Source organism: Mus musculus, chromosome 9 (assembly GCF_000001635.26).
Source record: "Mus musculus strain C57BL/6J chromosome 9, GRCm38.p6 C57BL/6J".
In the NCBI taxonomy this organism is placed as follows: Eukaryota; Metazoa; Chordata; class Mammalia; order Rodentia; family Muridae; genus Mus; species Mus musculus.
This window is the reverse complement of record NC_000075.6, coordinates 91,358,058-91,377,768: the sequence shown is the minus strand read 5'-3', so window position 1 is coordinate 91,377,768 and position 19,711 is coordinate 91,358,058. Positions and strand designations below refer to the sequence as shown.

At 45.8% G+C, this 19,711-nt stretch overlaps 2 protein-coding genes across 37 annotated transcripts in view; one reads left to right on the top strand and one right to left on the bottom strand.

The window, feature by feature from the left end:
• Zic4 (zinc finger protein of the cerebellum 4) overlaps positions 1-12,138 on the bottom strand; it is a 23,721-nt gene extending 11,583 nt beyond the window's left edge. For 3 of the 35 annotated variants that reach the window (XM_030244272.1, XM_011242719.2, XM_017313293.1), the window contains exons 1-2: positions 11,773-11,944; positions 5,077-5,161 (exon numbers count right to left, since the gene is read on the bottom strand). In XM_030244272.1, coding sequence (XP_030100132.1) covers positions 5,077-5,161; positions 11,773-11,928 — 241 coding nt within the window. In that variant the 5' untranslated portion in view covers positions 11,929-11,944. The other 32 variants (XM_030244273.1, XM_017313290.2, XM_011242720.2 and 29 more) reach the window with 25 other exon arrangements.
• On the top strand, positions 12,001-19,711 carry Zic1 (zinc finger protein of the cerebellum 1). Of its 2 annotated transcripts, NM_001376941.1 has the most exons (4): positions 12,001-12,032; positions 12,428-13,733; positions 15,147-15,310; positions 16,003-19,711. In NM_001376941.1, the coding sequence occupies exons 2-4, from the start codon at positions 12,752-12,754 to the stop codon at positions 16,198-16,200; spliced, it is 1,344 nt and encodes a 447-aa protein (NP_001363870.1). In that variant the 5' UTR covers positions 12,001-12,032; positions 12,428-12,751; the 3' UTR covers positions 16,201-19,711. The 2 variants fall into 2 exon arrangements, with proteins under 2 accessions (NP_001363870.1, NP_033599.2); NM_009573.4 differs by having other exon boundaries at positions 12,001-13,733.

Genomic DNA, 19,711 nt, shown 5'->3' with positions numbered 1-19,711 from the left:
TTCCTCTTCCTCTTCCTCCTCCTTTCCTCTCCCTCCTTCGCTCCCTCCCCCAATCCCAATAGCATTTCACGCTTCTGTTGCTCATGCGCTCTGACCCAGGCACGGATTCTTTTCTTCCCTGTAACTCCCCACCACCCTCCTCCTTCCAGAGTGCTGAGCTTTGCCTCCATCTTCCTGGAGGTGAGCGAGCGGTGTTAGGTTATGCTTATACCTATGACGACTCCGGGAGAAGTTGAGCAGAGTCCTATGAACAGTTGAATACTCAGGTGCCTCCAAGAATTAGGAAAGTTTGTCTTTGAGCTTAAAGCACAGGGTCCAAATCAAGGCAGAAAAGTAGACTGCAGACTGCCTGGAGCAGAGAAACTCCTCCGGTAGCGAGCTTAGGACCCAATTTAATTCTTTCTTTTTCTGAAGTTCCTTCCCCCCCTTGTCTTTCTTTCTTCTTCTTCTTTGCTCTCATTTCCCCTAAGCCTACCCTGCATGTCTGCCGCACCTTGGTCCTGTTTCTGCTCCTTTATTCACTCACCTTTCCTCTTCTTCTCTACTCCTGCCAATTAGCCTTGCCTCTCCCTCCTCTCGGTGACTGGCAGTCCTAGAAGTAGAATCCCACCCTGACTAGAGAGACTGGACCAGAAGAGGTCATGAGGAGGGACTGTTCCAAACTCACTTCAGGCTCCCTGAAAGGTCTCTTTTCATCATAGCTCACATTTATCTACCCGCGGGTATTCTGGCTAAATAAATAAATAAACGGCTCAAGGCACACAAATACACAAATAGAAGGAACAGATCCTTTCCTTCCAGTCCATGGGCCAGGGGACTAGTCTGGGGGTCCTGAATTCTGTGCAGTGGTACCAGATGAAGGTTCCACCAGTGACAACTGTGATAGCTTCCAGTCTGTGGCTACTTGTTGCAGAAACTTTGACCTTAGTCCTTGCTCACTTTAGGACTCTACAGAGTGGATGGCACAGTTGGCACATCCATGGCCTTCAGTCTAGAACTACCATTATAGCTGACTGACGAAAACCAATTGAAGATTTCAATTTTGGCTCAGGAATGACTGACCTTGTCTGTCCTAGGATCAACTGCTTCCTGAGCTCAGGGCCCTGACTCTGTCCTTGTGCTCAAAAATGCCAAAGAAAGTTCTTGGATCCTCTGTTGACAAAGAACATGTGGACAAGACCCAGAAACCTTTGGGTTTTTAAAGAGAGTTCTAAAGATTGAGAAGAAACAACATCATCATCATCAACAACAACAAAAACAAAAACATAGCCCTTTAAGAGAAGGGAGAAGTTTGAACAAGTTACATGGAACACTAACTTAGAATTGATTTGAACTGGTCTCTCCCTGAGGGTTCCATGATTAGTAAATAAAGCCCCCCCCCTTCATTTGTTTTAATTTGTTGTTGAGACAAGGTCTCATGTAGCCCAGGATGGTCTAGAATTTGAATGACTTTGAATTCCTGCTTTTCCTACCTGCACTCTCCAAGTGCTGGGTTCATAGATATTCATCAGCACATATGAGTGAATGTAATGCTGAAAAGGGAACTAGGACTCCACCAAGGGAGCTACACTCCTGCCCCTTAAACAAGGCTTTAAAATATTTTTTAATAATTGACTTATTTTCTAAAGCTTGGTACATTCGTCATTCATCCCTGCTTGGGGCAAGGGATTTAGCAAGGGATTAACTTCCCCAATAATTTCTCTAGCTTTGAATAGTCTGTATCTCTCTGCTCTGCATTAGGGAAGACTTAGGAAATTACAAACAGATTCTGTGAGCACACACCCACACACACACACACACACACACACACACACACACACACACACAGAGAGAGAGAGAGAGAGAGACACACACACTAAGGAGAGGGAGAGACAATCGACTTCTGTTTCCTAAGCCAAGACCTTTCCTGACATTTTAAAATCTAGACTCTGAGAATTTACCTCTCACTCTGAAAGATTCATTTACTTCCCATAGGTAGCCCTTTAATGAGAGGTGCTTCTATCTGGTCCCTTGGTTTGTTTTCCTTTCCCCCTTTACCGCTAGACAGTTACCAAATTTCAGTGAGGTTTAAGTCTGACCTCTGAGAAAAAATAAAGTATGTATTCAGTTGGGTCTGAGCTGAGCCTCCAAAGGGCTTGAAACACAACATAGAAGCTGAAAACAGAGGTGTGTCCCTTCCTGCCCAGGTATTTCTATCCATCCGACTGAGATAGTAAACCTGAGTGCAGGTGCACTTATGCCATAACACAGCCCGGGAACTAAAATTCCTTTTCTCTCACCTAAACCTAGAGGGTATACAATTAATTGTTCAGGATGTGTCAAATTCGGGGTCCATTTTAACTCTGGTTAATTATTTGATTTGAATCAACATAGATTCTTAATATATATCCTGTGATCCAATCCCCATTAAAAAGCTTTGAATAACAATACAGACTGAACAGGGTTTTGTTAAAAAAAAAAAAAAACATTTTCAGCTATTTTCAGGACCCTTTGGAAGCCTGGTGAGCATGCCGAAAATGTTTGCTTCTCATTTTCACAGGAGACAAAATGCTAACTTTCCATTAGCAGGTTGTAGAGAGAAGGATTTAAAAAAAAAATTCAAGTTTACAGACCTCCTGAATTGTAAGCACTGTCCTGTGTACCCAAAGGTTAAAAGAGAGAAAGAGGGAGAGGAGAAGAGGGGGAGAGAGCAAGGTTTTATACACACATCTTGTTAGTATACAGTCTGACTATCTTTGCCCTTCAAAAGGTAGGAACATGTGTATGACTTTCCGTGCCAGCAGCAAAAGGGCAAACACATCTGATTCAGCCAAAATCACTGACAGTAGCCTGGCCCCATGGAGCTCCTTCCCAGATGCAGACTTCTCTTGAAGCACTAAAAACATCTGGACCCATCCTGGGTAGACATTTCTTGAGTAGCTAGGGGTCAGTTGACCTGCAGGTCACAGAGGCTGCCTGATACTCGCAAGGTTCTTGGAGCCATATGGTCCATACCTCGGTTGGCTAAACATAACAATGGGACCAGACATTCTTTTAAGGTCCATTTCCCCAGAGACAGAGATAGAGGGAAAAAAATACTTCTTGTATCCGTTTATGTTTACTGACATAAAACTTTCAGCAACTATGTAAGGACCTTCAAGGTAAATTTCTAAAATAAACTCCAAATAGACTCTTAAGCTGATCAGAAATGACAAGGCCTGGAGTACTAATGTCCTAGAAGTATATTTTAGAATTTCCAGAGATTTATTTTTCATGTCTCAGGATACAGAGATTCTCCAGTTTCAGAAATTGTCCATTGGCTGGATGGGCTAATCTTCCCTGGAGTCCAGTTTGCTCTCAGAAGCTTCCCGCTTGGTTTACAAAGAAAAGGAGAAGCCTCTAGCCAAGAAGGGTTTTTGGCAAATGCAATGGAGGTGGGGGGGACTTTCATGAAGGCTATGTGGAACAGATTCTATCTGTAGTCCTGTAACATCCTTCAATCTCTAGAGTCTCTGAAAATTAATGCCTAGAATCACGATTTGAGCATTTTTGTTCACAATAGCCACTACCACCAATGGCATTAAACTACTGGTTTCTAGTTTATTTTCTAGGAATAGAACAACTGGTGGCTTTATCTTCTGTCAGAGCTTCTTGCATCAGTAGCTGAGATGTCTGACCTCTCTTCTTGGAAAGGGAGAGAGAAGGACAAAGATAAATTTTGATTTTTCTGAAACAATGCTAAATCAGGATTACCTACTCAGCTGAGGGGCTATGGCTCAGAGCCAGGCCAAGCAGCCTCTGCCATCCGAATGTTCTGTTTCTAGGTCTGCAGCCACTTCTTCAGTTCCTTTTTTTTTTTTTTTTGTAACATTTCTGGCCATGGAACCACTCAAAATAAGGTGTGTATCTCTGAAGAGGCTAGTCACTGATTTCAGGATTCCTGCAGTGGGAGGTATCTCAGGTCTTATGAAAAGAAATCATTTAAGCCCCAGAAGCCTGCCATATGTCCAATCCCAAATTATGCAAAGGAGATGAGATCTGTCAGGATTTTTTTTTTAGAAGAGGAAATTTCTCCTAGTTATGGAAATTTTAGCTTTAATCATCATTAATGGAAGTGAGTGTATGGAAAAAAATATACTTAGATGCAATTTAATTTCCAAGCAGTACTTCTGCAAAATGTCTTTTCACAAAAGAGTGGAAGAAATTGATAAGAGAACTGCTAGGGTAGCATTAAGAGATCAAAACATCTGAATTTATATAATCACATCTCATCTTTGACTTTTGCCATAGAGACATCCTAAGCAGTAGAAGACAATCGTTTCCTAACTTACTTAACTTTTGTTAAGAAGATTGCCTTGCATACCAATAAGAGACCTGTTTAGAAAAAAAAAAAAAGAACTTTATAGTTGAAGTGAGAAAAAAAAACAAAAACAAAAACAAAAACAGATGCCTAGAAGGGGGAAAGACCAACCTTAAATCCTATGCTTATTGTAAAATTAAAATTATGAAATTAAATTCTTCACAATGAAGGTATTTCTGACAGAGGAGTGCCTGTCAGTCATCTTGGTTCAGACAGCACATTGTGGGAACATAGTCACAGCCACATGGCAGAAGGCTGGTGTCCCTGGTAAAGATGATGCATATCATGTAAAACCCCATCACCAAGATCAAAGTACACTTCTTTCATGGAAGCCAATACATGTCAAACCTCATCCCAATCAAATTGTCTGGAAATGAATTCAAGATGAATATGTCATAGAATAATGTGACAGTGGGATTGCAGAAGGTCAAGGGTGGTTGTTTCAATGATCCAGTACTCAAATATTAATTCTAGAACGTCCAGATGAGTGGGCATTGAATCCTCGGGCTGCTGGTGGGATGTGGTGTCATTGATTTGTGTGCAAATGCATCAAACACCAAGGTGTTATTCTAAGTTTCATTTAAACTTAGAGATGTGCCCAAACTCACATCCCATTAGAAGCAAAAGAGAAACAATCAATTATGCTTTATGCATCAACACACATGCACACACAAAGAAAAAGGTGCCTGATCCCCTGCAAATCTCTATTGATAGTAAGATATTTTTTAATTACTCACTTGATTCTTTCAGAGTGTTTCTGTACAGCCGTAACCGCTTCCTCATCACCAGGGAAGTCTTGTATTTCATTTTCTGAGTTTGAGCCTGCTTGAGAAGAAAAGGCCCAAGTAAAACAATACCATACATGTTCCTGTGGCAAGAATCTGTGGCCTGGGTGTATGAAAGAAAGATGTTAGTCTGAAAACAATCTTTTGGTTTTTCTTTAATTTTTTTCAGACTTGGGGACATAAGAACAAAGATGGCACTGGCAATACAAACATTGAAAATTTCTAATTTTCCAGTAAGAATTTTTTAATCACTCATTGTTCTGCCTTTTAGATAGAAGTGCTCATTCAATGTTTAAAAATCTGTGGCTGCTAGAACTTGAAATTTTGTTTCAGAACACCCCATCATTTCTTCAGGTTGGTTATTTACATTTGATGAGGTGTGGTGGGGAAGGTCCTCTATTCTCTGGGGATGTGCAATTATGCTTAGTTATATTGTTAGAAGGAAGAAATTTTCAGATTTTCAAATTCTGCTCTGTCAGTAGTAGTGAATAACCCTTTAACCCCACATGCTCCATTCCTGCTCCAGACCCACTTGAGAGCTTTTACTGGCTCATTTTTCAAAGCTAATATTAAATCCACCAGATTAAAAATGTACCATTTTTGTTGTTGTTATTTGGTGTCAAGTTGTCTCTCTCTCTCTCTGTCTCTCTTTTTTCAGTTGAAAAGTTTAGAAACAGTGCCTCCCTCTTAAGATTGCTTGTCAGTGGCTGGAGCTACCAAGCATTCGGCAACCATAAATCCTTGAAAACATTCTGAGGCCCTCTGCATCACTCAGGCAAGGCTGTGGAGGCAGTGGAGCAGCCAAAGAGCAATCCACCTAGCATTGACCCTAAATTTGATGAGGAAGGACAAACAGGCATTGAAAAAGGTCTTAGGCTGGATAAACACAGCAAGACCTCAGTCAATGGGACGTCTGCCTGTCTTGACACTCTACCCACAGAACAAGTGGCTATTTAACTTGTTGACCCACGGGCTAAATCCAAGGAGGGCTGCACTTTCATACAGGGTCTCTAATTTCTCATGTTTCCCGAACCTCTAACTCAGACCCGAACTACCCTCATGGTTTCATCCTTTCTTTTTCTTTTCCAGGCACAAGCCTGAATATACTCACCTTTTCCCAGAGGAAATTGTTTTCAATTCTTTCTAACAACACATAAAACAACAAAATCCTCCGAGAAAGGTAACAAGCTCCTTCAAGCACAGACCAAGAAAAGAAGGAGGCCCAACTTTGTATTCTTACAGAAGGGCAGCAAGCTGGGTGTCCTTGCTCTGAATGTTCTCATGGCAGGATGTCTGGCACCACAGTCCCTGGTTGGTTGGCAATAATAGAATTTACTTGTTTGCTTCTAAGGAAAAGGGGGTAAGTTTCCCTAGAAACTTCTGCCTACCAACAATGCTGGCACAGCCCAACTTCTAGGAGGTCTGGATTGCTGGTACCCTTATGCCCTATGTGCATATCCTTTGTGCACTACAAATGCTTCCCTGGGCATGCAAGGAAATGTTTCAAAGGTTGAATCAAGACAGACAAAAGGGACCTTAGCTAGTTCTGTAGTAGATCCAGCCTGTGCAAGGGAACAAGGCAGCCATCTCTTTGGTTCAGATTTGAAATCACATAGTCTTGCTGAAAGAACAGACTGAGGAGTGAGTTTGGGAACTCTCCCTGGGCTTCTGAATCTGAGGTCCCTAAGATAATAGATCTGAAAAGATCTTTGAGTTTCCCCAAAACTCTTGCCCCTGAGGTGTCTTTTCTTACTAAGTGGCTACCAGCTTAGTAAGGGGCACCCCCGGGATGTATTGAAATTATCTTTTACTCTGTACCTTGAGAGGACAGGAAAGGGGTGCCAGGGAGCCTCAGTGATTGATAGTCACAAGAAGACGGGATGGCCAGGGCTGCAAAAGACACTATTTTTATTTGAGGAATCACAGTCTGCCTGTTGTGAAGGATACTTAGTCGACATAGGCCTGTCTAAGGTCAGAGGTCAACTAGAGCTGATGACTTCAGTTCCACACTGATTAACTACCAGGCATGAATACTTGCTGGAAAAGCTCGGCCCTGGCAGGCTCAGTGCTACCAAGTCAAAGATGAAAGCTGCTTCTGGTCTTTGCTCAGATCGATGGCCAGCTGCCCTTGCACCTCCCTGGCTACCTTGCACAAGCCCTAAAGCACCAGGAAATTGAGCTGAGTGCCTAGGTTGTACACATTCATTTTCTTATTCCTGTCCTCGAAGAGGGTAGAGATAGGATTTCCCCTAACTCTAGGCTGGAAGGCTGGCGACCTTCTGGTGCTCAGAGTCAAGTCTACACTAGTAGGGTCACCCGCAGACAACCTGGCTTGGCCAGGTAAGCCTTACTTTAAATCTCTGCCCCCAAACACAGGAAAGGAAAAGAGATGGCCCAGAAGCAGAGGATGGAGGAGGTCACTGCCAAGGCTTGCCATCCAAAGGTTGTTTCTGCAGACTCTAGTGAATACCCAGGTCTCAAACAGCCCTCCCGCACCCTCTCGCCCTTTCTCAGTCTTCTCTAACTCCTTGGTCAACTCCAAACTTTAAGACTTTGAACTAGGCTGACTCAAATTTATTCAAATCCTTCTCTTTTCTTTCGCCTGTAATTCGGTATACGCCCCTGGGTCAAGGCTTAGGCCTGCTCCTCCCGGAACCTAACAGCAAGCCAGATTCACATTCAGGAGAAAGAAAACCAGGTCGCGAACCCATGGCCCGCGGCGCAAATAGAGCAGATCCTAGTTAAGAGTCCTGAAGCAGGACCAGGATAAAGGCAGGCAGGCAGCCGCCCTGAGGCAGACCCAGACAGCATCCTCAGTCCTCAGTGAGTATCCGGAGAAGTTCTACTGTGTAGCCAGCCTCTCGCAGCTATAACTTGAGTCTTTGACCCTGACGAGGGTAAACCGAAACCCTCCCCGTTATCCTTGCGGTAGGGAAAAACCAGAAAGCTGCCTGCAAGGATTCCTTCGCGAGCACCCTCTCGGTTTCCACCACGAACAAAACTGACCAAGTTTTGCCCTTCTTGTGCCCACGGTGGGCACACCTAGGCAATTTACAAAAAAAGAGGAGCGAAGACAAGCGGGCAGCAAGATGGCTTTGGTGCCATTGCCTGTAGGAGCCCCATCTGTCTTTCTCGCACCCACTCCTCCCAGAGGAAAGAAAGGACTCGTCTTCAACGCTGCCCCTCCCCACCCCCTTTAGAATTAGTGGGGTGGGGCCTGTACCCGCGATGTGTGTGTGTGTGTGTGTGTGTGTGTGTGTGTGTGTGTGTGTGTGAAGGTAGAGATGGAAAAAAACGTCTGACTTGGCCTATTCTCCCAGCGGGGTCAGGGTGCCTATGGCCCCATAAGCACATTTGCTACAAGGCCGCTGGGGGTACAGGCCTTCCCCAGTTGACCCCCCTGGTTTCAAGCACTTACCCTGCTCCACCTGTTGCCCGGATCACCTCATTTCTGCACATCACTTTGGGGTAGAAAAGGGGGGACCAGAAACCCCTCTACGCCTCTTTTGTGGTTCCACCGAGGCGGTCATCCTTCATTTCTCCTTCTCCAGCTTTCGGGGAAGCAGTTAGGGAATGTATGATGAAGCAGAAATGAGCCGTCAGGATGATATTTTAATGGCTTATATGTCACGTTGGTGCATGTGGCTTTGAACTGGAGCCGCTCGCGTTTCCTGCAGAGAGCGCCGCAAATCCCACTTGATAACTTCTACAACCCACAACTTTTTTTCCCCCTCTCATATTTACTCTTACCTTGTATATTTGGATGGGTTTCCTAAAAATACCCTCTGTCAACGTCCCCGGTGGATTTTCCACAGACTGGAGGAGAGAAGACTGACTTTCTTTTTTGAAGAATTATTTTCCCTCCCCTCTCCCAACAGCCACCCTTCCCTCAGGTCCCCTCCCTATTTTTTTTTTTAAAGCAGTCAAGGTGGGTTCAATATTTGTTCTCCCTAGTGAAAGAGCAGTGCAGCCTCTAGAGGAAATATCTCCTTGAATAAACGATTTTCATAATTCTAGGATCCAACATCCCCCTGTAGGAGCAAAAAGAACGGAATGGCCTGGTGTATCTTTTCCCTCAAGAAAATACATAATAGGTTAAAAGAAAGAAACCCCTAAGACCAGCTGCTTCCGCTTTTTTTCTGTCACTCCTTACAGGAGTCCGCTCAGATTAAGAGAGAAGTGCTGGACACAGACTTGTTGCTGGGGGCAGATTTTTTTTCCCCCTAGAATTTCTACTTCCTAACCCCACAGGCATAGATGCTTAACACTGTCTCTTCAGATACAGGGATATGATCACCATCCACAATCTGACTTCAGGGCCAGAAGGGGTGTGTTTTGCGTGTGTGTGTGTGTGTGTGTGTGTGTGTGTGTGTGTGTGTGTGTGTGTGTGAAAGGCAGCCTGATTGTAGTTCACCCTACCCAAACCAGAATCTGCTTGGTAGGGGACAAAAACTAGAAAGGAGGGTAGGAGTAGCCACTGATGTTCATCCTTCCTCTAGCCCTAGCAAGCTAGCTGGGAGAGAGAGAGAGAGAGAGAGAGAGAGAGAGAGAGAGAGAGAGAGAGAGAGAGAGAGGGAGGGAGAGAGAGGGAGAGAGAGGGAGAGAGAGGGAGAGAGAGGGAGAGAGGGAGAGAGAGAGAGAGAGAGAGAGAGAGAGAGAGAGAGAGAGAGAGAGAGAGGTTTTCTTTTTCTTTTGCTTGGAGAACTGTTAAGTTTTCTAAGCGGACATCATGTGAAAGGATGAGTTGAAGGTCTCTTTGTCTGGCAAAGAGTTTAGAGCCTTGATTCAGTTGCAAAGAAGCCAAATGAAGTTAGAAACAAAGGGCAAATTGAAGAATTCCGACTCTTGGCTTTTTGTGTTTTCCTTACTAGAAAATAATTAGACCTAATGAATATGCAGGCGCTAAGGCTAAATCCTGGGCCAAGCTGATGGGCTTAAAACTGAGCTAAGTAGAACCGCAACCTCCATCGCCCCCGGCTCCACATCCGCGTGCAGTTTTTGAAATGTATAAATGTCGCCCGGTTTAATTGATTGAGTTACAGGGATTTTCCCCCTGCTTTTACGTGCCATACCCCTCTACCTTTCAACAATCATTTTAATATATAGTCAATGGTTCTTTGTGGATGGGACAAAAAGCAACTACGCGCAGTTGTTGAATAGACTTTGCGCTGGGCAAAGACAGGTTAATCGAGGGCCGCATCGCGAAAACAAGCGAGTGTTGTATGTTTGCACGGAATCCAAATGTCTGCATTTTCCTAACTAAATCAAAGGGAGTGTTATTTCTTTTTCTGCTCACTCATCTGAAGGTAAGTAAATTTTCTCTGGCGATCAAAAGCCTGGTTGGCAACAAAGACCGCGCCCGCTTTTTCCACCGTCTTGTTGTGGCAAGTTGCGGAATTTCAATAACTGTGACAAGGGTGACTGATTTGTGAACTGGAAAAGGTTTGAATGTCACAAAATTTACATTGGTCCTATCTACCGGGGATTTAAATACCAAAAAAGTATTCCGGGATCTCTAGGGAGCTTTGGGAGATCCAGAGGAACAATGGCGCGTTGGGAAATTTACAGTTTTACCTGAATGAAAGGGACTGGGATGGGAATGGGAGGGCAGAGTGAGCGAGTTGGGGGTGGGAGCAAGCCACACAACGGACCAGACCGGAGGGGAAAAAAAAGGAAAAAAAAATGAGGGGAGAGGGAGATCGGCAACAAGGTTTCCAAACTGCCATTAAAAACAGAAAACAAAACCCAATCCGACAAACCTCAGGAACCAGGAAAAGTTTAAGAGATCCATCCACCTGTGTTTGGGGGTGAGTGGGCATGCAGGAAGGAAGTCTGCAAAACTGAGGCTGTGAAAGACACCAAGAAATCACGTTTCTAGGAAAGAGCTTGCCCTCGCGCTCCCGAATCTTAAATTATAAACAGGAGAGAGGCCCGTCAAAAAGGAAGCAAACTTCAAAAGAAGCAAATAACAAAAGCTTCCTTTGCTGCCCGGGGGGGGGGGGGGGGGGGGGAGGGTGGAGAAGGGGAGGGAGGGAGAAAAGAAAGTTGCTGAGTCCGGACATTCTGGAAGTGCCTTTGGGGTGTTTCTCGGCTGGTCCCCCCCCAACTGCTGCTCTCGGAGACGCCGGGGGTCTCCAGTCTTTAAACGCTCTGCAGAGGTTTGAAGGAGAGTGGCTCAGGGATGGGGAGGCAAGGGGGGAGGGGAGTGGGGAGGGAAAGAAACAGAGGGAGGGGAGAAAGGGGGACATTAGAAGGAGGGAGAGGAAAGTGTGTGGCGGGGAGGGGGGAGAACATAGAACAAGAAGCAAAACCTAGAGAAGGAGGGGTAGGAGGCAGCGAGGAAGGGGAGGGAGGGAATGAGGGAGGGAGGGAGGAAGGTAAGGAGAGGGGGAGAGACAGGGAGAGGAGGGAGAGAGAGAGAGAGAGAGAGAGAGAGAGAGAGAGAGAGAGAGAGAGAGAGAGAGAGAGAGAGAGAGGAGAGGAGAAGAGAAGAGAAGAGAAGAGAAGAGAAGATGAGAGGGAAAAGAAATCGTGGCATTTTTTTCCTTCCGTGAGAAGAGGGGGAAAAAATTTGCTAGGGGGGAAAAAAAAGTTGCTACTCCTGGCAGCCCTGTTAGTCAAAAGGGGATGTCAAGCGCTTTACAATACCTGGGATTGATGAGGCGGGCGGGCCAATGAGCAGCGCGCGGCGCCACCGCGCGCCCTTCGTTGGCGCGGCGGCCCCGGGCGGGGTGTGTGGGGGGATTGCCGCCTCACCAATCCTCGCCCGCGTCGGTCGCACGTGACCCCTCCCCCTGCTCCCATTCATCAGGGGGGGGGGGGGACGACGACGGTGTCGTCCTTTCAATTCATTTATCTGCAGGAATGATTGCTGCTATCAGTCTCGCGCTCACCGCCCGGCTGAGGAGGTGAAAGTTTCTCCCCAGGAAGATAAACCGCAAAAGACAATATTGTGCATGATTTGCGCCTTTTCTTTTCTTTTTTCTCCCCCTCCTTTTTTTTTTTTTTTCAAAAAGCAGAGAGGGGGAAAAAGGGAGAGTTGAAGGATCGAGGAGGAGAGCCTGAGAGAGAGAGAGAGAGAGAGAGAGAGAGAGAGAGAAGAGAGAGAGAGAGAGAGAGAGAGAGAGAGAGAGAGAGAGTGAGAGAGAGAGAGACTGAGACTAGTGGAGAAGTGAGGAGGGGCGCGCTGCGCGAGGAGACAGGGCGAGCAGTGGCGGCTCTGGCGTTCACATTCCTCTATGCCACAAATCCGGGAAGAAGTTTTATTGGGGGGCTGAGATGTTCTATGCCTTTCCCCGGGCAGCCTTGATTCGAGGCCCTCTCGGCAGAGACTGAGCGGCGAGAAAGTGAGAGCCCGGCCCGCGCGGTTCGAGCGGCTGGCGCTGGAGCCCGCCTTCTACCGGCCGGCAGTCATCTCTCTTGCCTGCCTTTGGCCGGGCGGGTGCCGGCTAGCGCCTGGCCGTTGCCTGCTGGCTGAGACTTCGTTAGGTGGGTCGACTCCCCCTCCCTCCTCCTCTTCTTCCTCCTCTTCCTCCGCCTCCCGTTCCTCCTCCTCCTGATCTTCCCTCCTTGGCGGGCGAGGGTGGGGGGGGGCGGGGGAGGCCGGGGCTTGCCCCGTGCAGCCACGATGCTCCTGGACGCCGGACCCCAGTATCCCGCGATTGGTGTGACCACCTTTGGTGCATCCCGGCACCACTCGGCGGGCGACGTGGCCGAGAGAGACGTGGGCCTGGGTATCAACCCGTTCGCCGACGGCATGGGCGCCTTCAAGCTCAACCCCAGTTCGCACGAACTGGCCTCGGCTGGCCAGACAGCCTTCACGTCGCAGGCTCCGGGCTACGCCGCTGCTGCGGCCCTGGGCCACCATCACCACCCCGGCCACGTCGGCTCCTACTCCAGCGCTGCTTTCAATTCTACCCGGGACTTTCTGTTCCGCAACCGGGGCTTCGGCGACGCGGCGGCGGCAGCTAGCGCCCAGCACAGTCTCTTCGCTGCTTCGGCCGGCGGCTTTGGGGGCCCACACGGCCATACGGACGCCGCGGGCCACCTCCTTTTTTCTGGGCTTCACGAGCAGGCGGCTGGCCACGCTTCGCCCAACGTGGTTAACGGGCAGATGCGGCTAGGTTTCTCCGGGGACATGTACCCACGGCCGGAACAGTACGGCCAGGTGACCAGCCCGCGATCCGAGCACTATGCTGCCCCGCAGCTTCACGGCTATGGGCCCATGAACGTGAACATGGCTGCACATCACGGGGCTGGAGCCTTCTTCCGCTATATGCGCCAACCCATCAAGCAAGAGCTTATCTGTAAATGGATCGAGCCGGAGCAGCTGGCCAACCCCAAAAAGTCGTGCAACAAAACTTTCAGCACCATGCACGAGCTGGTCACGCACGTCACGGTGGAGCACGTCGGCGGCCCAGAGCAGAGCAACCACATCTGCTTCTGGGAGGAGTGTCCACGCGAGGGCAAGCCCTTCAAAGCCAAATACAAACTGGTCAACCACATCCGAGTGCACACAGGCGAAAAGCCTTTTCCCTGCCCGTTTCCTGGCTGCGGCAAGGTTTTCGCGCGTTCAGAGAACCTCAAGATCCACAAAAGGACACACACAGGTATGGAAATTAATGTAGGACACTCTACCTCCCACCCAGGCTGGGCCTGAGATTCCAAAGTTGGGGGAAGAGAGGCACAAATCCAGCCTCAGTGGGGTCTGGGCCTCAGGTTCCTGGAGGCAGGCAGATCTGGTTTTTAGTCTTGAAAGTGTGGCACAGAGTGAAGGATCTGAACATACAGATTTAAAAAAAAAAAAAAAAGGAATAAACCGGGAAGCTGAGTCTGGCTTGGCCCAGCGCTTGACAATCTCGAATCCCGGAGAGGTGGCACGCGTGGGGCATCCACGGAGGTTCCAGTTGTTCCAGCTAGAAACAAATCTAAAACTCTTGATGGTGGCTACCCGTTCAGGGACTTTCTTGAGTCCTTTCTGTTCGAAAAGGTGGAAGAAGTTGAGGTTGAGTTTAAAAATGTAGAAACAAGATGGGAAGAAACAGGAGGTAGGTACAGTTGGGGTAGAAAGTACAATTTGGATCTGAGGAGGACATTAGGTTTATGCACATTGGAAGAGATACATTTTACAACGATGCATCCGGGTTTGAGGAGTGAGTCTAGTTGGTGAAAGACACAGAAATCCTAATTGTCTGTTATACAGCGTAAGGTCTGTTCTTAAAATGCGGGGTTCCTGAGTTGGACTTTAGAAATAGCGACAAGTCCAAAGCTTAAAGAAACAAAAGAAACAAAACCAACAGAAACAATAACAAAACAAGTTCCAGGCAATTTAAGGCTTCGAGAGGGGGCAGCCTGGAAATTATGCGCCCCTTGGGTCCTAGTCAGGGGATCTGATCGCCCTCTGTATTTGGGCATTATCTAGTGGAAGAGAATCCGACATGAACTCTAGATTTAATGGCCCAGGCAGGTAAAATCTCCTCCCCCCTTTCTAGATTAGGCCATAAAATGTGGTGTGTGTAGGGGGTGGGGTGGAGTTGAGTGGAAGTGGCAACCAACGGGTGCAGTGTGTCTGGGACGGAAAAAAATTGGGGGAGAAAAGAGCAAAAGCAGGAGAATCAGCCGGGTCCCAAAAACTAGTAAGGGCAGAGCTAAGTAGAAGCCGCTGGGTAACCTCTGTTAAGACCTGGGCAGAAAAGCCAATTTCTAGAGACACTGCTATTCTGAAGTGAAAAAAAAAATTTTTTTCTTCTCTCGCCACTCCTATTTCTACTACTACCATCAGTATGACAAAGTAAAAATAAAATGTAGATATAATTGTCTTGAGTGTTAAAAAAAGTATAGTTACGTTATTCATAGTTCCACTACAGCTGCACCAATTTACTAAAACTCCAGATTTTAAGCTCGGGGGAGCCCCCCCCCCCCCCCCCCCGCCTTGGGCAGCCAGCATTTTAATTCATCTCCTAAATTCTGAAAACAGCTACCGATTTCTTTTAAATAAGACCATCTTTCAACTTTTACGTTAGGGGAGAAGCCCTTCAAGTGCGAGTTCGAGGGCTGCGACCGGCGCTTCGCCAACAGCAGCGACCGCAAGAAGCACATGCACGTGCACACGAGCGACAAGCCCTACCTTTGCAAGATGTGCGATAAGTCCTACACGCACCCCAGCTCTCTGCGTAAACACATGAAGGTAACGCCGCCGTCTGGCCGCTCGCCTTCGAGCGAGAGCCTTTTCTGGGCCCAGGCTCGGGCCAGCCACCCGGGAGCGGCTTCTGGGCGGCGGCAGGAGCCGCAGGAGGCGGAAAGGCAAAGGGTTTCACTCTGCTGAGTGGAAAGTGGAAGAGGGAACAGGGGCGGGAAAGATAGTTGCACCAGAGGCCAATTAAACTCACTGTTTCATAATGAAAGTAAAAATAAGTGAGGTGACTCCGAGGCCCCGCTGTCAGAGCTGCTGCGGTGAACGCGGCCATCGCTCCTGGTAGTCAGGAGCAGGCGGGCGAGATGCTGCGGTCTTGGGCTCAGCTCTCAAAATCCGCTCTCCTCAAAGTGGGCAGGCAAACTTTAGGAAGGGAACTTTCCTAGCCTCTGGCCTCAAAAGCAGCCTCCTCCTTCCCAGCCCCCCTCCTCTTTTTCTTTTGTGAGTACTGTAGGGCAGAGTCCCCTCCTGGAGCGTGGCGGTGCTGGGCTACGCCGGGAGAACCAAGCCCAAGTCCCATTGGCCCTGCCTGCGGAGAGTCTGGGAGATCCCTGGCTTTGAAAGAAGCGGGGAGGGGTAGGGGAGGGGGTGCCCGGGCGAAGGGAGGGGGAGCACAGCTTTCATAGCCTTGGGTAGCTGCTGGGCCCACTCTTTATCTTCATTAAAACGCAACTTTATTCTCTCAGGTCCATGAGTCCTCTTCTCAGGGCTCACAGCCTTCGCCCGCCGCCAGCTCGGGGTATGAGTCGTCCACGCCACCCACCATCGTGTCTCCCACAACAGACAACCCGACCACCAGCTCCATGTCGCCCTCCTCCTCCGCGGTTCACCACACAGCCGGCCACAGCGCGCTCTCTTCCAATTTTAACGAATGGTACGTTTAAAATCAGAAACAAAACATGCCGACCCCCTATTTAAGAGACTGAACACACACGTATATACGCCGTATTATTGAAAGAATCCTGAAACTCGAGACACCCCTCGTCCCGATCCCGCAAACGTTTTTATTTTTATTTTTGTTGTTGTTGTTGTTTGTTTGATTTTGTTTTTAAATCTGCCGGTAAATCCAGGACTGAGTAAAACAGAGGAGGCAGCAAGCCTTTAGGTTTTTTCACTCCAAATTTTTCCTTCCCCCACCCACCTCTGAAAAGGTTTGGTAGCTGAAGGGCGGAAGGGGGTGGAAGAGAAGGCGGCTGCCTGACCGAACACCGCCAAAGGCCCCAGGGCCAATTTCTTGTTGGATCAGAACAAGCTCTCTGGGGCTTCAGCTTTTCTTTATCTTTTTGTTTTGTTTTCTTGTAAATACAGAATTATTAGCTTAAATCTGTTCTGTTGGATTCTGTATATAGCTACACTTCGGTTGGAGTGGGTGGGTGGGATCGTGGCGTGGTGGTCTTTGCCTTGGGGAGGGGAGGGCCAGAGGGAGGGGGAGGGGGAGGGGAGGGGCGGCCGAAAGCCAACTGTTTGTACTGAATGGCAAGAATGTTCTAGTAAATGTGTACCAAAATGTGAACTACTTTGTACGATTACAGTCTCCACGTCGACCTAACAGAATATTATTGATATTAATGTGCTTTTTTTTGTATAAAGTGCAAACATTTCGTCCCAAAGTCTGAGTACTTTAGTGCAGTAAAATGTTGTTTCATGTCCTGTCAAGAATTCGTATAGTACGAGCCTGGATCTACGTGTCAAACTGTTCCATTTGTTTATGTAAAGTGATATTAAAAAGATATAAACTATAGCTGTCCATTGCTTTTGGCAAAATATACAACCACACAATGTATATAATTCCTAGTTTCCATATTTATCCGCATGTAAAGGGTCTGGTTTATTCATGTTACAGCTATTCAATATTTATGGCTAGTAAAAAAAAAAAAAAAACTCGTATGTACACTTTAGTTTCCAGAACTGTTTGGTAACCTTTCGTACGTTATTAAAGATTCTTAAATCTCAGTGATTGTGGTAGGAATTTCTTCGTCACGCTCCCTTCCCCCAGCAACCTGTGCCAGCTTTAGTGGATCTTGGGAAAGCTCTCCAGCCTCTCTTGCCTTCTTCTCTGTCATTGCTGGTCATATAAACTTGATAAATGAACGCTACCCTGCTGGCTCTCCGAGAGGGTGTAATTAGTATTTATATCAAAATTTATGAAACAAATTTTCGGCCTCAGTATAATTTAAATGACCTTTGCAGACATAGAATAACAACCATAAAAATAACGGAAATAGATTGCACAGGCAACATCAATATTAATGTAAGCGAATTGTGAGAAGCTCGGGGGCTCTTTCTGTAGCCTTGCAAATGAACTTACAGTCATTCAAGGGTTCAGCTGCCCCCCCAATTAAATCCCCTGATCTGAAACTGGATTGTAGATTTACAATATTATATTTTAAATTGCTGTCTTCAATTAAACCATTATGGCCATAACTAATTTTCAGGATGCCGATGCATGCTTTTCCAGGCCTTCCATCTTTGTACAAAAGTAAATGTCCATAAAGCGTTTCACTTATATTTTTTCAAACGTGATGCTAATTTAAATTAATTACTTCCTATGATATATTATTATTCTATAATTTTGCTACTGTCATTAGTTCTCTCAAAAATACATCTAGAAAAGAGAATTATTTTATGTAATGTGATTATCTTTCTATCTCTTTTATTTATTTCTCATTTACTTAAGAAATTCGTTCCATTGGCTGGCGTTGATACAGTAAATTTGTAAATGAGGAGACAATATAAAAAATCTAAATTACTTGTGCTTAATGACTGTGGCAGAACGCCTTTTCTCTAAATCAGATTGTCTTTCTTGCAGTTTAGTTTGATAGATTTGCAAGCTATGCTGCTTCGGAGAAGTTAGGTTCTCTGGTAGGGATGCTGGTTTCTTTGTCTCTTGTTGTCGCTTGCATGATCGCCCCATTAGGCAGACAACGTAGCTAGAACTCACAAATCAGGCCCTTGGCTATGGCTGCAGGGGTGTAGATGTGTTAGGAGTCAGGGGAAGCATGATTCTGCTTCTCCACTGTCCTCTGTATGTCCTGCAAGTTACAGGCCTAAGGAGACCCTTCTGAGAGCTTTACATGTGTTTCACAGCAATAGCAACTTGAGAAACTAAACCACTAGCTAATTATACAATAAAAATATTATCATCGTGAAAGACACCTCTTGCTACTTGTATTTCTCACGTTTAGTCAACAAAGTCTTATTTACGGATAAAAGGTTTTGCTGTGTTAACTTCATCAGTTTCTTTTTTAATAGAAAAGGGTGGGGATATTGATGTTTAACTGTAAAGAACAAAGTTTCTCTGCTTATAACAGCGATATTGGATATTGGCCTTTTGTACAAAGAGCGCTATCTTGTAAAATTTGTTGAGATTTTGGAAAGTTAAATACCTAAGGAAGAGTTGCTGTCAACCCTAAAAAAAATTGTTACATTAAAACCTGGATCTCAGTAGCTTTGGAGGTTGAAGACTGATCAACAGTGTTGCATTTAAAGTGACAGTAGACAGTGAGCCCAACATTAAACACAGGAAGAGGAATAGAGAGTTCATCTTTCTAGGAACAACAACAGATCCATTAATAATCTTTCCCTCTTTTTATTAAAGATGAGGGTTTTCTGGGAAACTGTTGTGTATATGATGATAGTTTTAACAGCACTTTTGTGATTTTCTCAGAGCATTTAAGAAGACAGCATAGGAGTTTATCTTTGATTTGACTATTTCTAAATTTAAGTTTACTTCGAATTTGAAATTCTGTCTGATTGTTATGTACCTGGTGCTCTTTTGCTTTAATATTATAGTATAATGATCAAACATCACACTATGACATATGATTTACATAAACTATTTAAAATACATATTAGAAATAAGTGAGTTTTCTTTTCAAATTTCAGAAATTCATGTAGATTTTTAAGGTCAAATAATTTTATTACCACTTGAGAACCCCCTGTATGTATTTATGAATAATCTCACAGCAAAGGAACTTTTATAATAAGAGACAACATTTATGTCAATCCCCCTTTGCATTGTTTTCTCTAATGTCCTCCACAAAGAAAAAGTCATTAATGATGTAAGTCACCAAAATAATGCTTTAAACTTAAATGTAGTCTATTATTTTGCTGGCACCTTTAATGTCTGCTTCTTGAGATGTATTCTTCATACTTTTCTTCATGGGCTATTAGGTTTTGAAATACATGAATGTGAACAGTGAAATATATTGTTAGACTCTATTTAGCAGGAGCTGAAGACTCTGCAAATGGCTGGTTTCTATGTGTAGTTGTGGATTTTGATCTAGGCAGAAGGCCATATTGGTTCATATTGCATACTGCATTGTATTCTGGATACTACCAAATGATTAGGACAGCTAACAAGTTATTAAAATGTTATTTTGTGTCAACAGAAAA